General features: G+C 36.3%; 1 protein-coding gene across 4 annotated transcripts in view; it reads left to right on the top strand.

Moving 5' to 3' along the window:
- Positions 1–1723: 1723 nt before the first annotated feature.
- The window catches only part of LOC106056452 (serine/threonine-protein kinase par-1-like), a 44779-nt gene continuing 25245 nt past the window's right edge, over positions 1724–21257 (top strand). Inside the window, exons 1-3 of one of the 4 annotated variants that reach the window (XM_013213214.2) lie at positions 1724–1982; positions 14249–14405; positions 15484–16006. In XM_013213214.2, coding sequence (XP_013068668.2) covers positions 15725–16006 — 282 coding nt within the window. In that variant the 5' untranslated portion in view covers positions 1724–1982; positions 14249–14405; positions 15484–15724. Of the gene's footprint in view, positions 1983–4958; positions 5389–14248; positions 14406–15483; positions 16007–21257 lie in introns of those variants that run through there. The other 3 variants (XM_013213213.2, XM_056033621.1, XM_013213218.2) reach the window with 3 other exon arrangements.

Here is a 21257-nt window from a genome sequence, read left to right as displayed (position 1 = left end):
AATCTCACTTATTATATATTCATGGAAAAAAATTAAATTAAAACTTTTATCAAAAACTATTCGGTGGATGGTGGTTGAACTCATACATACAATAATAGAGTTAAGTGAAATAAACTTCATTATAAAAATACCTCGCGCCAAAACGTACCCTACGCCAAAAAGGCTCGCGCAAAAACGGCTGCGCCAAAACGTCACATATCGAGGTTTTACAGGTTTAGTTAAAGGATGATTTCAATGAACCAGTATCCCCAACCTTATCTGCAACCAACACAAAGGACATGTGAAACAAACTAACTTTGAACTTAAATAAATGATCAACGCTCGTTTAACAAGATAACATAAAATAATGAAATGTAAATGGATGATGAATATTATAACAAATTATGCTGTTTTACAATACCAATCCATATATAGTGTAATATATGAATAAAAAACACTCATCATACATACACTCTCACAGTGATTATCTATAATCTTATTATATGTGGTTTCTGGCCAACATCTACAATATTGTACTGTAGTGAGGCAGATTTAATAGTTAACATTCGTTTATAAGTCTTTTTATGTTTTTTACAAAGATTATATCAACTCACTCTGTCTGTTCGTGTGTCTGTCTGGCCAAAACTTTGTACACAATATTTCTCCGACACCCAATCTCGTATGAGGCAGAAATTTTGCTCAACTATATTTTTACCCTACAAGGCAACTTAAAGAGACGTTAGAACTATAATCCCTGGATAGGACTACCGCAACATAGGGATTTTTTAAAATTGCTCTGTAAAAGCTTTTTACTTTAGATGTTAAAGTAATCCAAAATATCATCTTCTTAAGTAATAGGCAAACTTGGAGAGTGAGGCCATGGACAGTTTGCAGTGCACTAAATCCTGCTTTTAGTTTTACACACAGCGTTGAGACTGCGATTCCGTGCAAGTTTTTTGGAGTAAAAAACATTCAATAAAAAACATTTAACTCCAGTTGATTACAGTTTTACCTTAAACCCAGGCAACAGAAATTCTTAAATTGGAGGGGGGGAGGCTGTAGGCTCATTCAGCTGGATTCGGGGCACAAATAATCAAGTTTCCCCCCCCCCCCAATCGAAGATTTATGTTCTGGTGGGGAGGTACATGCCTTACAGAATTGAACAACATACCATATGGGGAGCGACATAATGAAAAGTGGATAAAATATCACTAAGTAGCAGATATAAATATTTAACTCATTTTGTTCACAAACTGTGATTTCTGTACATTAGTTCTCCCCCCCCCTCATCTGAAGGGTTATGATCGGGAAAGGTCGGTGTATCAATAGCGTCTCTTCCAACCAGAGGTTAAAATATAAATAATTTTTATAGATTCTTAAGAAAAAAAAATTTTCTACACAATTTGTGTGTTTTTGTAAAAAAAAAATAATTCTGGAGGAGGTAGGTCGGGGAATTATGACGATCCCCTTCCCTACCCTTATCCGCCAGTGGTCCCAAGTCACTGTTATCGCAACTACTTAAGACTAATTCTCCCTTCCTCCCATAAACTAACTGGCATATTTCTGTTGCGCAACCTTTCTATACCCAAAGATAAAACTTAGAAAGGCTAAATTGCTGTTGGATCACTTGCGCTCAAAACAAATCGCGTCACTTAACAATCGGGAATTGATAACTTCCCTTGCGCACAACTGGTACATGATGTTCTCAACAACAGAACCTTAGAGAGATAACCACGAGCACTGTTGATACACAACAATCAAAGACTGAGCTTCTACATGTAAACCAACTCGGTTAGCTCTAGCTCTGACTTGACCGGCTAATCTAAACAGGAAACTGGCCTGAATGCCACTAATTAACCCAGGGCAATGAGGTTTTATGGATTTATAACGAGCCTTTGTATTCCTATAAAGTGAGTAGAGAAAAAAAAAAGCATGATTGATTTTGGAATGATTGAGCAGCATGTGATCGTCACGCTAGCTGTGCTTTGAAAGCTAAAACTTAGGTAAGTGAACTCGCTACTGTAGAAACTTGATGATAATGTTACATCTTTATACATATATTCAGAGCAAATGCATTCGCAATGTTGTATCTATATATGTTTTTTTTCATTGATAAAGAGGGTTTTGACATTAGAACCCCAGGGACGTGGGTTTTTAGCTGAAACCTCTCTGGAGGGGTGTTTTAAACTAAGCCCCTACCCCCTTGTGTACGCTCATAAAATTAGTTTACTGTAGATCTCTTAAGTTTGTTTGTTTTTTTACCACAAAACCCGCAGAAGGTGGGAGGTTAAACAAAACTTGGCAAAGCTGGGTGAGCGACGGTTTAATATTCAAATCTCGCCTCCAATAATAAATGTTAAAAACAAAAGAACAGTCACTAAGTTCCACCCACCTCACCCCCGTGGGGGCATTTCCTTTCTACACCCATGCACTGTACTTATAAAATATATTTAAATCTATAAACACAAAGGTGATGATAAACTGACATTTCATTACCTCTCTCACTAGCCGTGGACAAAAATACGGAAATTTAACCAGTGACTTCTCTCTGTGTGCCTTGAACACTTAAACACCCTTCATGACATCTTTCATGATCGAAACCGCAGCGGTTAAATTGACAGAAATCGATTCTTTATTCGCAGTTTCGACTGAACCTTTTTAAGTTAATCCTCCAATTTAAAAAATTACAAATGTATAATTTCGTTTAGATTTTGTGAGTAATTTCCACAGAATGTATAACACCCGGTCAACTCAGTCGATAGGCTGTCAGACTTGACATCTAAAGGTCAATTGTTCGAATCATTAATCTGATGCTATTTTTTAAAAATATCTTTAATAGTGTTTTTGTACAATTTAAAATTATTAATTCAAACTACATAAAAGTTGAAACAGAATTTATAACCTCGATCCTAAGATACAGTTGTAACACTTGATTAAACGTAACATAGACTAGAATACACTGGACAGACGGGGGGGGGGGGGGTTGTTGAAAGGGGACAGGTTTTTAATGAAAGTGCGAAACAAAAAATGAAGGTTGGGAGGAGGGGAGGTACGGCCAAAGAATTATGTGAGCATATACAAGATGTACTAAATAAATAAGCAACATAAGCCTTGAAAACAATCACCGGTCGAAGCTGGTGAACAATGCTTGTTGATTAATATTATTAGTTTAAAATTTGTAGCGATCGACGTAATTCTTACACAAGGTTTATCTCCCTTAACTTAGTACATTTATATATATATAGGCCTAATTAATTAATTACAACTAATTGATTAAATAATATCTAAAGTTGTTACTGTAACTTCAAACAAAAAAAAAACATTAACAATAATTTGTTCATGTTTAGTACTTCTTGTTCACTCCTAAAAGGAGAACTGAGTCGCATGTCATCTCTGCCAGCCACATCGTAGCCTCCTCGTGGAAATCTTTATAACAGGAAATGGATTGACGAATAGGTAATGGTATTGTCGCATTTTTTTGGATCTACCTAAAACACCTAAACACCTAGTATACTGCACGTTATGAGGATGAAAAGAAAGCAATGCAAACCACTGTTACATCAGATAATCCATTTCTCATGGCAGTCGCACTCTGTGTGGAAGTACATTGTAGACATACGAAAGACTTCCTAGTAGTTATCGGTCTCCAGTATCACAAATGGCAGCGGTTCTCAACCTTTTATGCTCGGCGACCCTTTTTACAATCCCCCTCTTAGTCGCGACCCCCCCCCGCACACACACACAGCAATAGAAGAATAGACAATAACAATCCATTTTTTCAATGGTCTTTGGCGACCCCTGGCAAATCGTCAATCGACCCCTAAGGGGGTCGCGACCCACAGGTTGAGAACCCCTGCACTAAGGCATAGGGTACCAGACAGCGTCTTCAGGAGCATTGACTTCAATGTAAAGAGAATAAACTAACAAGCAATAGAAAAAAAAAAGAATATTTATAAAAAAAAAAACTTTTATACGTTAAAGAACTGCTGATTACTGCCATTCATCTGAATATTACAGGGTTTATCTCCTTTCTGCTAAATAAAACAAAATGAATTGATTAGTATTAAATGATTAGTTTATTGGTTAATTTTTGGATTAATTCGTGTATTGTCATCGACATTGAATAATTGTGCAAATTTTAACTTGATTCGAGAATTGGAAGTGGGAGTAAAACGTGTCAAATCGTAATAAGTGGATTAAATCCACATGTACATCCACATCTCTCGTTAAGTAGCATTTATTACCCATATTTTGATATGAAACAAAATAATTAATCACCAATATTTAATTAACTAATTGTGTTTTTTTATCGATTCGTGTCATGTTAGGCTCAATGAATAATTGTGAAAAGTTTTCACTTAATCCGAGATTGGGAAATGGGAAAAAAAACATGTTCAAACTTTTGACCAGACAGATAGAGTGAGTTGATATAGCCTTTGTAGAAAAACAATTATTACTAACCAAGTTTCAGTGAAATTAATTTTTTTGATCAGCATTTTTTTTTGTCAATCATTTGTCATAAAACCATTTGTGTGATGAATCATTCTTCTGATAAACTATTTCGCTCAGAAACGATTGTCGGGTGAATCAAATGTTATGTGAACTATTTGTTGAAAACGAATTCCCGTCGAAGTTGTTGTCTGTGAACTACTAACCAAAACTACTTAAATCAGCCATCTCTTTAAAGGTCCAAGCGCAAAGAATCAACCTATAAAACTGTTTCATTGAATTTCAAACCTTCATGAAAATAGGTTGTGTGAACCTACTCTATAGTATAATTTCTGAAAATCTATGCTACGAAGCATGCTCGATAAATTTTCTTTCCAAATAGGTCTCGTTTCCGTAAGACTATTACCCGAAAAACATATTAGAGTAAGCAATCAATAAATGTGTTATACTAATATAAAGAGATAGGCATAAACACCCTCGCTAGTTTATGTATGTGTGTGTGCGCGCGTGTAGACTTGCAGTAACTCAAGCATGAATGTTTAAAATCACACCCCAAGATCTGCACCGATCTGTCTTCTCTTGAATAATAGAGCTAACCCAGCCAGTCTTCATAGGGAAAAAAAAGAGCTTCGTACCAGTGATTTCCCTTGACAGAAGCCATAAAAAAGAAAACTGCCCAACTCCAAAGTCTGTCAGCTCAAGTTGAACAGATCGATTTCAGGACAACATTTATTGGAGCAGTGTGGATTAACGTACCTGAGTTATACGTAATAGAGCGAACCATTATTGATATAGAAATGTCTCGCTTAAGGGGATCTCCTTCTAGTTGGTATTTAGAGTGACATGCGTATAACACAGAGGGATTGAGTCATTTCATTCTGAACACGTTCCTATACATTACACTTGTTCTGGAGTGTTTTATTTCCAACTATCAAGTTATACTACTCTGAAAGTCTTTTGGTGAGTTGTTGAACCTAAGTTTTATATCATCTTATTAGTGCATTATGTAATCTGTATAATATCATATGTGCAAACGTTCCATCTCCAAACAATCTAAATGCTATTCAATGTAGGCATTAACCCACTTTAGTCGCCGCGTTTTTTGACATTCCGCCTGACAGAGAGATGAATAGATAGTAGAAAGAAATAAAGAAAAATTGACTGACCAACAGAACAGACAGACAGAAAGACAAATAGATTAGATAGATAGATAGATAGATAGATTAGATAGATTAGATAGATAGATAGATAGATAGATAGATAGATAGATAGGGTAACGGTCTTGTAAGCCAGTCAAGGGAAAGTAATCAGATAAAATTTCCCAAACAATCAAACATTAATTTGCCAGCAATAAAATCCTTCACTTAAGATGGAAGGCAATAAAAGAAGTTGATGGATGAGATGGTAATGTAGCTCTTACTGAAAGAGTCTTAGACCAGGTCGATAAATGAAGTTAGGGGTAAACTAATATAGTCTCATAGTTTGTAGAACAAACAAAAGAACAGCGCGGTGGTATGGGGTTCCTTAGTAGAGAAACAGATTTTAGCTATTGTATTGAACTTGTAAAAGAACTTCAAACCTCACATGGTCAACAATAATATAAATCTGAAGATTCAATTAAATCTATACATTTAAAGAGTTTATGTAATCTTTAAATTTGAAGTTTCCATATAATCTACAGATCTCAAAATTATATGTAATCTATAAATGTGAAGGTTCAATGTAATTTTTAAATCTCAAGATTCAATGTAATCTATATATCTCAAGATTCAATGTTATCTATAAATCTCAAGATTCAATGTTATCTATAAATCTCAGGATTCAATGTAATCTATAAATCTCAAGATTCAATGTTATCTCTAAATCTCAAGATTCAATGTTATCTATATATCTCAAGATTCAATGTTATCTATAAATCTCAAGATTCAATGTAATCTCTAAATCTCAAGATTCAATGTTATCTCTAAATCTCAAGATTCAATGTTATCTATAAATCTCAAGATTCAATGTTATCTATAAATCTCAAGATTCAATGTTATCTATAAATCTCAATATTCAATGTAATCTATAAATCTCAAAATTCAATGTAATCTATAAATCTCAAGGTTCAATGTAATCTGCAAATTGTAAGATTATTTCCTGTTTTTGCTGATTTAGAGTCAGAATGTATATGTATATGAATTAAGAGGAATATAAAAAATAGTCAATTTAATTATATTTTACTGATTATTTGTCTGTCTGTCTGTCTGGGTGGAATCTTGCTCAAGTTTTCTCTTCCACTTTCCATCCTCGGATCAAGTTGAAACTTTCCATAATTATTCACCGTCGAAGACAATACATGAATCAATAAAAATCAACAAATTAATTAATCATTTAGTGGTAGCTAATACTTTTTTTAAATTTAGAAAATGTACTAGGCTAAGGGGAGATATACCCCGTGTAGAGAATAAGGTCCATATCTAAAAATTGTAAATTCAAAATCTACTATAAAACATTTTTTGACTGGAATAGCACAGAAGCTAACGTGCCCGCCTTCCACCGTGGCGGCTTGAGTTCTAATTTAGACTCGATCAACATTTTTCTTTTTTTAGCGGTCCCTGAAAGAGGAATAGCCACTATTAGTTTTGTGTGGTCTGTCTGTCCGTCCATCGGTCTGTCCGTCCGTACCGTTTAGATCTCGTAAACTAGAAAAGAAATTAAAAATTCGATATCATCATATTTTAGACCTTTCAAAGTTCTAATGCAACGGCTCCTTTTTTCTGAAAGCGATAATTAACCATCCAAGCAGGTTTTTTTCTTCCTTAAAAATAGAACATTTTAAAAACTATTCACTGTTACTAGCAAAACACATGGGAGCCAATCTAGTAAGTGTAATGACTGTTTATCATAATTTTAAACACATTTATGTAAATTGTTTTAGATTTTTTGTACATTTTTTTTAAATTGTATTTTCAAATTAAGAAACTTGTTCTAGTGTAACATGTGCTAGTGTAGAAAGTGCTAGTGTAACATATGCTAGTGTAACATGTGCTAGTGTAACATGTGCTAGTGTAACATATGCTAGTGTAGCATGTGCTAGTGTAACATAAACTAGTGTAACATATGTTAGTGTAGAATGTGCTAGTGTAGCATGTGCTAGTGTAACATATGTTAGTGTAGCATGTGCTAGTGTAGCATGTGCTAGTGTAACATGTGCTAGTGTAACATGTGCTAGTGTAGCATGTGCTAGTGTAACATGTGCTAGTGTAGCACGTGCTTGTGTAACATATGCTAGTGTAACATATGTTAGTGTAGCATGTGCTAGTGTAGCATGTGCTAGTGTAGCATGTGCTAGTGTAACATATGCTAGTGTAACATGTGCTAGTGTAGCATGTGCTAGTGTAACATGTGCTAGTGTAACATGTGCTAGTGTAGCATGTGCTAGTGTAACATGTGCTAGTGTAGCACGTGCTTGTGTAACATATGCTAGTGTAACATGTGCTAGTGTAACATGTACTAGTGTAACATGTGCTAGCGTAACAAGTGGTGGTGTAGCATTTGCTAGTGTAACATGTGCTAGTGTAACATGTGCTACTGTAGCATGTGCTAGTGTAGCATGTGCTAGTGTAAAATGTGCTAGTGTAACATGTGCTAGCGTAACAAGTGGTGGTGTAGCATTTGCTAGTGTAACATGTGCTAGTGTTACATGTGCTAGTGTAACATGTGCTAGTGTAGCATGTGTTAGTGTAGCATGTGCTAGTGTAACATGTGCTAGTGTAGCATGTGCTAGTGTAACATGTGCTAGTGTTACATGTGCTAGTGTAACATGTGCTAGTGTAGCATGTGTTAGTGTAGCATGTGCTAGTGTAACATGTGCTAGTGTAGCATGTGCTAGTGTAGCATGTGCTAGTGTAGCATGTGCTAGTGTAACATATGTTATTATAGCATGTGCTAGTGTAACATGTGCTAGTGTAACATGTGCTAGTGTTACATGTGCTAGTGTAACATGTGCTAGTGTAACATGTGCTAGTATAGCATGTGCTAGTGTAACATGTGCTAGTGTAGCATGTGCTTGTGTAACATATGCTAGTGTAACATGTGCTAGTGTAACATGTGCTAGTGTAACATGAACTAGTGTATTATGTGCTTGTGTAGCATGTGCTAGTGTAGCATGTACTATTTTAACATGTGCTAGTGTAGCATTTGCTAGTGTATCATGTGCTAGTGTAACATGTGCTAGTGTAACATGTGCTAGTGTAGCATTTGCTAGTGTAGCATGTGCTAGTGTGCTAGTGTAACATGTGCTAGTGTAGCATTTGCTAGTGTAACATGTGCTAGTGTAACATGTGTTAGTGTAGCATGTGCTTGTGTAACATATGCTAGTGTAACTTGTGCTAGTGTAACATGTGCTAGTGTAGCATTTGCTTGTGTATCATGTGCTAGTGTAACATGTGCTAGTGTAACAAGTGCTAGTGTAACATTTGCTAGTGTAATATGTGCTAGTGTAACATATGCTATTGTATCATGTGCTAGTGTAACATGTGCTAGTGTGCTAGTGTAACATGTGCTAGTGTAACATGTGCTAGTGTAACATGTGCTAGTGTAACATGTGCTAGTGTATCATGTGATAGTGTAACATGTGCTAGTGTAACATGTGCTAGTGTAACATGTGCTAGTGTAACATGTGCTAGTGTAACATGTGCTAGTGAATGTTTTATTCCTTTCCCACCGTTAGAGTTCGAACATCATTACATTGAAAAATCTTTATTTAGATATCGGGCTTAGCCGGTGGGTCAAATGTAGTTTTGGATAAAGCATGTCAAAGCAAACACACGAGAATAAGAAACGTAACAATGACACGACAATGAACCAACCAACGGCGTCCCACCCCCTTGGATGACGTCATTACAAGCATTAAAAAAAGATCCCTAGTTACATAACGTGACTTTAAAAAAAAAGGAAGCCTCTTTTTGTGCTTGGTGGTTTCACGAGTAGATGTTCTTCTGGTTGAGGTTAAAGGGCGTGGTGACCAAGCGCATGACAACCGAACGCTGCAGTTCTTAAGTTCGATCCTGAGCTTGGCATTGTGGGATTGCTAGACGGCCCCACTGTTTGAATGGCTACTTGACATTTGTGTGAGAAGTCTGGATATGCTGGGGGGCGCCAAGTTGTTCTTGTCAAAGACTCAAGACTCCCACCACACACACACACACACACTTAGGGTTAAATGATAACATTGTTAAGACCCCCACCACACACATACACACTCACTTAGGGTTAAATGATAACATTGTTAGCTGACTTTTAAGAAGACTTCTAGAAGAACAAATACTGTTTGGATCGATTTCGTTCCGTGAGCAGCAGTTCGATTAAAGAAATAAAAAAACGGGCAACTAAATAGTTTTAGGTTCTCCGTAAACACCTTAACACACCCACACACACACACTCACCCTCACATGCACTGACGGATCCAGGTGGGGCGGTGGGGGCAATAGCCCCCCCCCCCCCACTCGGTCCTACTTTAGTTTGTGAACAAAATTAGTTGAATTAAAATATAATTTGTATGTTATGTCGCTCTCCTTCAGATATCGTGGCCGATTCGTGGGGAGGGGGAGCCATTGCTTCTACTGCTCTCCCCACTCTAGCCCTCTGAGTGGGACGACGGTCCTATTTTATGGAGAAATCATAGTGTGTGAATAAAATTGGTTGAATATCTATATAATATAAGCTACATATTGATATTTGAACCTATGTGTTTGTTATGTTGCACCACACTCTAATCTCAAATTTTATTATTAGTAAATATAAAATGAAAAAGAGTTGTACCAGGTGGGAGGGTCGATACCTTCAATCGCCCTTCACCCATCAAACAACCAATACTTTTTCTTTTTGTTAAGAAATTACAAAATTTAAAACAGTATCAGCAATATATGTTATATATTCTATAAATTAAATTATTTTATTGAGTTAATATGCTCCCTATTCTTTAATGCCAAATGCAATCTGTAGTAGATTTTTAAAAGGAGCGAGGTTTAATCGTTTTCACTCTACCGCCCCTCCCTTTTCCAGACGAAAACATGACGCGTTAAAACAGAATAGTCAAAATGGCAACAGAGTTTATTTAATTGCAAATGAATTTATCAGAATTATTTTAAGAAAGTCTTTGTTTTAGAAAATTTAGAATTCATAGTAACAATTGAGATGAGTTCTGAACCCAAAGATTCTTTCCCTAGTCGCCCTTTACTCAAATTGATGATTTTCTAATCAAATAAATTTGGGACTACAACTCACAATTTATGCTTGAACCCTAAAAATGCAAAAAAAAAATTTAGAATAGAATCTAATTGGTCCACTTAATTTCTCCTCTCACTTCCGAAATTTTTTGTTTAGAGCTTTGAATTATAGTTCTGTAACAAAACAAAGTTATAAACATGCCTATTGAACAAAATGTACCACTTACAAATGAGCTTTTTTTTTATTTATTATGTTTCGAAAATTTTTTTTTGGCGGCGATCCTCAAAGCCTTTATCTAAATCTGTGGGGTATGTTATCTTTTCAAGGAACACATCTGTTGTATTTGCACTTAGGGCCTATAAATTGATTTTAGAATATTTTGCAAGTAAAGCATTATTCAAAAGGTCCTTTTTTTTTTAATAATGAGCCGTAGATGTCTGGAGAATGAAGAAAACGCTTTTGGCGTCGGGGCTTCAACCCGAACCCCACATGGGGGGAGCTTACAGCGCTCCCCCAGACCCCCTAGCTGTCATGAGAAAGGCCTCAATACGATTGTTTTTTTTTTTTCGACGAAGGTTGAGAAGCATTGATTTTTTAAAAAATTCTCATTTATATATATATATTTATATATATGCTGTATATGCGTTTATGCATAGAGAAGAAGATTATGTCAAAGTATGGATGTCCACAAAATTGATAACCATGGTGACACTATTTCATGATGTCATGAAGGCTCGTGTCCAAGAAAGTGGAGAACCATCAGAGCCCTTCGAAGTATCAAACGGGGTAAAACAAGACTGTGCCCTAGAACCTACGCTGTTCAGTATCATGTTCTCTGCTATGCCTACAGATGCATTCACAAATAGAGAAAACAACGGGATAAATATATCATACAGATTTGATGGTGGCCTATTCAACCCGAGGCAGCTCAAAGCAAAATCAAAAATAAAATCAGCAGTAATCAGGGGCTTGCTATTTGCTGACAAACTGTGCCCTAAATGCCTGCTCTGAAAATGATCTGCAGAGCATCGTCAGTGACTTCTCAAGAGCATGCTCAGACTTTGGCCTTACCATTACAAAAAAGACTGAAGTCTTATACGTACCTGCTCCAGGGAAAATCTACTCGGATCCAAGCATCAAGATAAATGGACATGATATAAACGCAGTGGACATATTGACATATCTTGGCAGCCACACCCTCCAAAAACGGAAATATCGATAATGAAATCGACCTGCGTATCGCCAAGGTTAGTGCATCTTAAAAATTTAAAAATGTCTGGAACAGACGAGGTATCACCACAAATACAAAGCTAGGGATCTATCGTGCTGTCATCCTCCCTACATTGCTCTATGCCTCAGAAACGTGGACAGTGTACAGAAAACATGCAAAGAATCCGAACCACTTCCACACTTCCACAAAAAAAAAAAAATACGGAATGTCAAATGGCATGAAAAAAATACCAGGTACTGAAGTCTTTCGAAGAGTGGGTCTGCAAAGCACCCACACAATCCTGATGCAGTCCCAGCTGCCATTGCAGGACACGTCAGCTGAATGGAAGACCACCGCCTGTATGGCCAATTAAGGGAATGAAAGCGCTCGCAAGAAAACCCTCAATGTTTCTCTGAAGGCGTTCAGCATTAACCCAGCCACCTGGGAGACAGAAGCACATGACAAATGGCGTCGCAGTGAAAACTGGCGCACAAATTGCTGAGGAAAAGAGAACAGCGCTGGCAGAAGAAAAGCGCCAGAGAAGAAAAGAAAGGCAAATGACATTAGCTACAGCTGGAATAACCTACCCAGTGTGCGGCCGAACATTCCGGGCTCACATAGGTCTCACCAGCCACATGAGGAGGCATAGAACACCAGTGCAAGGCCCTCAGCCCCCTGGATGACAAAAGTAGTCATCAGGAAACCACGATGGACGAACTATATGCATAGGGTTAGGATTTACTGGCCATTAGGGTTAGGGTTTGGAAATAATCGCCCCCCTTCCAACTCCAAAGTTCTGGATCCGCTAGTGCGCACATGTTAGTCACACATTTCACTGTTAATCACACACTTTCAAAGGTGCAAACAACGACAGTCACTCGCATGGACGCAAAACTAGAATACACTGAAAGACATTCCAACTGTTTTCGCTATCTTTGTTATAAGCGATTATTACAGACATAGTTTTGATTCTTTTGATATTTCTAACTAAAGTAATGTTTTCCATTAAAAGCATGATCCTTATACATAACATTTTTGTAATTTTCTTACCGGGTTTTGTGTGTGTGTGTGTGTGTGTTACTGCAAATTTATTCTTTTGACTGTCCAGAATACTCCAATGCTAGTTATCATTTTAAAAATTGAATGAGGCCTCCAAAGAAATAGCACGCTGAGATCCTACCCTCAGTTGAGTCAGTCCCTACGTAAAGTAAAGAAATGACAAATCAAGATACACTTTTATGTGTACAATGGGTAACATTACCGACCACTTAGTAAAACTTGGATTATGTGGTTCTTTTTCTGTTACAGTTCTGCAGCTGTGACAGTTATCTGCCTATGACAAGTCTATGTCTTAAACTGTTTTGTGTCCGTGACAGTTCTGTGTCTGTTACAGTCCGACTTCTTAGAAAAGTTTGTGTTCTGACAGTTCTGTGACTATGACAAGTCAGTGCCTGTAACAGTTCCGTACCTATGACAAATCTTAAAAACATTTCATTTAAATATTTTCACATTGGCTGGTCAAAAACATTCCCTAGTTTACCGCAGAAGCTGACTACTCCTATTACAGCCGATATCTGAACGTTGATTGAATATTTTTATTACATATTAAAATAGCCATTGTGCTTTTAGTCATTTCAAAAACCAATTTACCAATTTTTTTACAATTTGTTGTAATTTTTGAAGCCGGTGATTGTCTTTGATTTCCACCTCTCTACCTTTCTTAAAAAATCAAGAAACAAATTGTCAGTGTGATGATAGAAACCATGTCATTCTCATGATAAGCTAACCAGTAAGACTTCCAGATTAATGTGAAATTTTAGCTTGAGATAAATAAATGTAAATTTTTTTATGTATCTGTGGATATCATTTTGTAATAGCTACCTCCAGATTTTGACATTTTTTTTTGTTTTTATCTTGTGGTTTTCAGTTCTTGTTTTTTCTTTGTAGTTTTCAGTTTTAATCTTTTACTTTTTGACGAAGACGAAAGTGTGATCTAATAGAAGTGAAAACTTTTTTTTTACTAAACAGATTAGAAAAACAAAGTAATTCATTAATTAGATGACCATTTAAATAATGTACGAACTGTTCTGAGAGTTTTGTACGGCAAAAGTTATATTTTAACAAAAAAAAAAAACAACTGATCTTTAGAAGCATGAAAACTTACAAATCTTTGTTAATTAAAACTTAAATCTTTTAAAATTTGAGCTTTAAAAAGATTATTATTAAAAAAAAGCTTGATATCTTAATTCTTAAAATTACATTTAAAAATGTTTAAATTGTTTAGAAACTTCAGACCGTCTCGCGTTCTTATCAAAAGAATCACATAGAAAATTATGTTTGAAACTCTTCATTCAAAGAGTTGTGCGTTCAAAAGATTTTTGGAACTCTTCTTTTCAGCCAGGTAACATAGAGCTACACCAAGCGACACTCGTTCCTTACGGTTACCTATAGAATCGCTGAGAAAGACTGAACAATAACGCGGTGCCGTGATACCTGTTCTACTGCAAGGTGTCAATGCTGAGAAACATCGATATAGATCAGTCGGATTAAAGACGTAATGTGTTCAACACTGATCGGGTGGCTGCCTGCTACTCTTGTATTGTCCAGCTACTCTTGTATTTGTCAGCTACTCTTGTATTTGCCAGCTACTCTTGTATTTGCCAGCTACTCTTGTATTTGTCAGCTACTCTTGTATTTGTCAGCTACTCTTGTATTTGCCAGCTACTCTTGTATTTGTCAGCTACTCTTGTATTTGTCAGCAACTCTTGTATTTGCCAGCTACTCTTGTATTTGTCAGCTACTCTTGTATTTGCCAGCTACTCTTGTATTTGCCAGCTACTCTTGTATTTGCCAGCTACTCTTGTATTTGTCAGCTACTCTTGTATTTGTCAGCTACTCTTGTATTTGTCAGCTACTCTTGTATTTGCCAGCTACTCTTGTATTTGCCAGCTACTCTTGTATTTGCCAGCTACTCTTGTATTTGTCAGCTACTCTTGTATTTGCCAGCTACTCTTGTACTGTACTCAACGTGTTCTGATTATATTTCCTCCCTGCTTCATTGCTTTATTTCATCATCTATTTAAAGGATGTCATTTAGAAAGACAAAGAGATTCGAACAATTACAACTAGTGCAAATGTTTATAAAAAATAGATTTTGAAGAAATACTCAACCATCCGGTTTCGAAAAAAAAAAAAAAAAAAGATTAATTAATAGTGTATGATGTTACTGACGTATCAACAATTTTTGACAGCGATACAAAACATTTCATTAAGTCTTCAACTTTGGCGAATTAAAAAAATTTCCCAAATTTCCAGTTTAAACTTTAAGACAATTAATCATTGACTTCCTAAACACCGAACGCTCATGAAGAATATCTTAGCTATTGTAAGATTTATATCGGATTAATAGGGATATTTAGTGATAATTAATTGAATTCAGTTTCTGATGCTCAAACTCTTCAAAATAAACTTTCCTCCAGGTTGCAGTTTATCTGTCCACACATTTATCGCAGTGCCAACGAATCTTTACCATGTCTCTCAATCAAATGAAACTCCAGAATTCCAGCTCAATTTAAAGCTTAAATCTGTACATAGTTTCTATGCTTTAAAATATCTTTACTTTAAATTTTCAGAATTCAAACATACAAGCCAATGAAGCGGAACTGTGACACAAAATAGAATACACTCATCATTTGGGAAAACAAGCTTAAATAATGTTAGGAATACATTTATATTTGACAAGGACCCAAACTTTGACATATCTGAAGTCAAACTAATGATATGACATTGTCTCATGAAGTCTAAAGTAAACATCGGTATGTCTTGAGACCAATGCATTGAAATGGATTACATACCAGGGGGTCCATTGATCTGATGGGCACGATGGCGAACTATGAATCTGAGGGCCCCAATGTTCCGAAGATTTTTACCACGGAGTTCAGTGATGATCATGGCGCTGACCTTACAGAAAGCTCTCCTGTTACCCGCCTGCAGTCTGGCAAAGATGACCTCTCGACCGACGACCATCTGGCATCAGCCAATAAGTTACAGAGCTCAAAGTGTAAGAAAGTAGGACAATATCTCCTGGGGCCTACTTTAGGAGAAGGTTCTTATGGAAAAATACATCTGGCAACGCATCTCATTTCTAAACAGCAGGTTAGTATTAACATGCATACTAAGATTATTATATTATATTATATTATATTATATTATATTATATTATATTATATTATATTATATTATATTATACAGTTATTTCATTAATAAATAAGTGGAAAAATGCATTTAATACAGTGACATGAAGAGTTAAATACATTTAAGTCAACAAGTTGAAGAGATGTGAAGCTACTAAAGAGAACAAGATAAACAGTAGTGAGAACTATCATCCATCTCTTTGACTATTCTGTTTGGTTTTACAAATGCCATTAAGATGATAGGTAGTCGTGCTGATCAAAGAGTGTGGTAGTGTCCGCCGACGGGTCAACAGCTTCAATATTTTTTGTTTCTGAGGGTTTACTTTTAAAACCGTGTTTGGGTTTAGCCTCAAGGAAGCGTAGATGTGAATTCTGAATTCTAGATGGTAGACAACAAAACTTAACAAGCACCTTCTCCTGTCAATGTTAACAGTTGCACCCGACACATTTTTGACACAGGTTGTTTTTTTTTTCCGGATATTGTAATGGATATAAGCACTGCTATACGTATAACATGTTTCAACGTCAGGGTATGGATATATATGCTGCCTACGGGTTCTGTTGCCTCTGACAACTGTCCAATCCTGGCCTTTTTACGTATGGTTGAGAAAATATGAAGGACAAGAAAATATACTAAATTATTATTGAAAGAATTACTTAATTATTATTATTATTATAGCTTTTATATAGCGCTACTTTCATGCTTATAGCATGCACAGAGCGCTTTCGGTCCAATCTCATTTCTGGACCGGTGGGGGGGGAGGGGGTATCTAGGAGTTGGTTTTCCGTGCTACCTTTAGGCGCTCAGTAAACACAACTCTGCCCGAGTCGGGTGTCGAACCTCGAGCCCCATTCTAGGTAGCCAAGCCAAGCCAAGCTCAAGCGCACTTGGCCTCTCGACCACGCTTTAGGTGGCTTGGTAGATAAAAGTCACGGAAGTCAGACAACTTGAAAGCAATAGGTTCACTAAAAGACCGACTTTTCGTTTTGACACCATGATATAATTATTGATTTTCCAGTGGAATTATATTTTTTCAAAAGAAACGTCTGCCAATATTTGTAGTGGAGATACTTGTGTTCAATTAACAATGGAATTTGTTTATTTCGTTGCTATTTGCATTTTTAATTCAGCTTTTATTTTTTTCGCCATTGTACGAATATACATTCAGTGTAAGTAGCCTTGCACTCTGTTTCAAAGTCTGGCTACTTGTGGGCTGTGGGGACAAATATTCTCCAACATTGTACACACTTGTTTCTTGTGTAAGTCAACACGACGTGAATCTCTGTGAAAGCTAAACGTCAAGCTCTTTAAAAAGACGTGACCCAAATATTGCCATTAACTTTGACTGCACTATTTATGTTTTTACATTGTAACACATGAAATCAATAATCAAACATAACAATTGTATGATCAAGGTGTCTCTATCGATCTTCCAATTCAAAGTCAATAATAATATTAAGAAAAGGATTTGATTGATAAGATTCTTTGTTCCGTTGGTTTTAACTTGTTTAGTTTTTATTCTTTTCCTTCGCGTCTGCTTTATTGACACTTTGGCCAGCCACTTCAAGAAATCAGCGTTAAAAAAAAAAAACCCAGACCCCGGCATTAGACTGAACAGCTTGACAAACACAAAGATTGGCCTAAAGGTTTTGATTTGCGGATCAGATTTTTTTTTGGTTTGATCCTGAAGAGGTTTTTTTTTAAGCAGAAAAAATTCTTTAGGCTTGAATCAGGCTAGAGAAGGGAGATAATTCGATAAAAGTGTAAGAAAGGGGGAGTTATCGTTATTACTTCTGTTCATGGAATGAAAAATTTTTCAGCATATGTAGATCGTTCTATACACGACTTTCTAAACCAGATGTTGGTTAGTTAGGTCATCGATATTGACATCGTGATGGTTCAAGAGCAATAAATGTTTGGGTGAGCCCAACTCTTTAAGTATTTCTTTATGTAGAGTCGCGTGACTAGATCACGTCCTAAATATCTAGAAATACTAATTTTTGTTCTTCAATTGGAGGTAAATTGGAGATGGCAAAGGACTTACAATGGCACCAATACACCTAATATAAGATCTATGGATACTGTTTAGGCGCTTGCGAGGTGTATATTATGCAGATAAGTCAAACGGAGGTAACTCTCAAACAACGAAATCCAATAACACAGGCGAAAGGCCAACACTAGAAGTTAATCGACGCTGATAGCGAATGTCGAGCAAGAAGTTTAATATTAATGAAGAGAACTGTCGAATGTCGTCAAGCTACATCTCTACATTTATAAAAGTTGCCTCTCTCTAAAGCCTTCCAAAGTAGTCTGTTAACATTTCTCTGTCCTTCCTTAAATCCTAGTCCTGTTTTTACTAGTCACGTGATTGTCTCTAAGTCAAAACTTTCTATGAAACAAATAACTAATTCCTATCGTGCCATAACACTACTGAAAAGCTATGCCATACGCTCACAGAGACCTACTAGGTGCAAGAGTTTCAATGTTCAATCTTTGGTTCTCTAAACCGCTAGTTTAAATAAATCTATATAGGCGTATTTAATTCTTGATGAAATATAAACTTGAACAGATTTCTTTTAAAACAAAGTGGGAAAATTGGTGATGAATGAATCAGCTTGGGCTTTAGAAAATGTATAATAACTTATGACTTACCATCAGGGGCCGCCCACGAGTTTGTATTTGAATGTAACCTCCATTATTATGTTGCACTACATGACTACTTTTTACTCTAAGCCCTTCATTTTGTGATCTGTTTGTAATTTAGCTTGTCATTTAAGACCCTTCAGTGTGCCTCGCTTGGAACGCGTACCAAAGTTTGTCCACCCTTGAATTATAACAAGCTCCTTGCTAAAATATGGCAATACAAATTGTAAGGAACTTGTAAAATCTATATGATGTACTTTGGTCAAACTATCGCATCTTATTGTCTGTTACCTAACTATAAGCTACTAAATACTTTAAGCTCTTGAGTGCTCTTGGCTCTAAGTATACACTATCCAGTAAGCTGTCTTAATGCTTGCAGACGTCCTCTCATGATTTATGACCATGACCTTAAGCTAAGGTGATGACAGCGACATTGGCATTGCTGATTTACTGATCGGTATTTCAAGTATTAAATACCGAGAATAGAAAATTGGACTTTATTATAATGTGTATTAGTCATTCTCAAAAATTAAAATTCAAGATATATTCACATTTGAATAGTAGATCTAGTACGTCGACTGAGCTGAAAGTGTTAGCATTACGATAAGAACATTTCCAAGCCGTGTAACAATTTTATGAAACATTTTGAACACATTCGTAACATATCCGTAACACATTCGTAACCTATTGATTTCACATTGAGATAACACGATCAAACGTTCACACACACACACACACAAACATTGTTTCAGCCTTGGAGGGAAGATTGCATTTTTTTTGTACTGTAAATATGAATAAATTAAAATGTAAACTTAATTATTTTTAAAGTCTAAAACTTTTTTTATATTGTTATTTGTACCATTTATTTTTAATTTGTGTGGAAAGGGGGGTCGTTAATGTCCCGGAAAAGAGATGGAGGGGTGGTATTAATAGTTAAAATAGTCATACGTTTCGACTGTTTATTAATGTCTATTTTTCACAATGAAATATGTATCCCAAATATTTTAAAATTGTGAACCATTAGATCAGGGGTTCTCAACCTGTGACAAATTGTCAGGGGTCCCCTGAAAACTAGGATTTTTTGTCTATTCCTCATTGAAAGTTGTTGTTTTTTTACCACTCTTACGTGCTGTAACAAGTTTATTTGAACCGTACTTGGTCTTCAAACTAGTTCCCATCCCGTTCTGCTTGAGATTGTGTTGCACCTTCTTCTTCCATTTCCAAGAACAAATCTTTGCGAGCCAAGGTTTTCCAGCTTGTTAGTTATTAAGTCCAAATTCAGAAACATACTTGATGCATAAGATGACATTCGTTGTGCCGGTGAATGTCCTGATCAGGTGGAACAGAAACAAGCTCAATCTTGGCGTGTCAATAACAACTGTCGAAACATTATTTCTATAACAATGTAGTTGATTGTGTCAAAGACTTCTACATAATTCGCCATATTTGTCAAATTGTCTCGTATGCAACATGTATATTGTGATTACGCAATAGAAAATTAAACAAGGTTACAAAAGACAGTTTGCGTGGAAACACAAACTCAAAATCGGCCCCCGAAGAGGTCCACCCAGGCAGGCTTCAATATTTTCAGAAAGAACATCCAAATGAAATTATATCAAAGACAAATGAGAGATAAGAATGGAGAAAGAAGATTAACAGATCTTGTGTAGTGCCCCAACGGTCCCGCAGATCAAAGGATAGGTGTAAGTGAATGTAAAGTTAGATGTGAACCTGGCCTAACTAGTTCCCCTTTTAGACCTTGTGGTCTATAGGGCAGATGATGTAAAGTTCATGTGTTTTTGTGGCCTACGGTTAGCGAGGGTGTCATGTAGCCAGCACAACGACCAACCGCCTATACTTTTCCCCAACTAATGTCAGGTACCCATTAGAGCTGAGTGGACTCAGCCCAAAGATTCCAAAGTTGAAAATCCCAGTCTTCACCAGGATTCGAACCCGGGAAGTTTGGAAGCCAAGCGCTTTACCGCTCAGCCACCGCGCCTCCCCTGGCCTAACTGATGCCTTATAATTGATCTAATTATTTTGAAAAGACTCAATCTCTTATTCGAATCCTCAAAAAAAAAAAAAAAAAAAAAAAAGAAAAAAAATTCTCCGCAATAATAAAATCCTCATGTTTGGTTGGGAGTATAAAAATAAGTTCAGGAAAATGAATTTTACAAGATTACTATTCATTTTAAATTAGGTCTAACTTATAATGCATACTAATTAGCTTTTTCTCTTTTAAAAACTGCTTGCATAACTGATTTTAAAAATGAGATTTTTCGCTTTCAGAAAAAAAAAAGTAGCCGTTGCATCAGAACTTTGAATGGTCTAAAATATTGTCGGATTTTCAATATCTTTACTAGTTTACGGGATCTAAACGGGACGGACGGTCAGACGGACAGACGGACAGACATTTCGCACAAAACTAATAGCGTCTCATCCCCTTTCGGGGGCCGCTAATAAATGTTAGTCTGAATAATAACCCTTTTGTTGAGCACTAATATATTTATCTGTAAACGAAAACAAAATTTACGAATGGGGTCGCCGCCTAGTGGTAAATTATATTAAG

This window comes from Biomphalaria glabrata, chromosome 6 (genome assembly GCF_947242115.1).
Source record: "Biomphalaria glabrata chromosome 6, xgBioGlab47.1, whole genome shotgun sequence".
Lineage (NCBI taxonomy): Eukaryota > Metazoa > Mollusca > Gastropoda > Planorbidae > Biomphalaria > Biomphalaria glabrata.
This window is presented reverse-complemented; position numbering and strand designations above follow the sequence as displayed.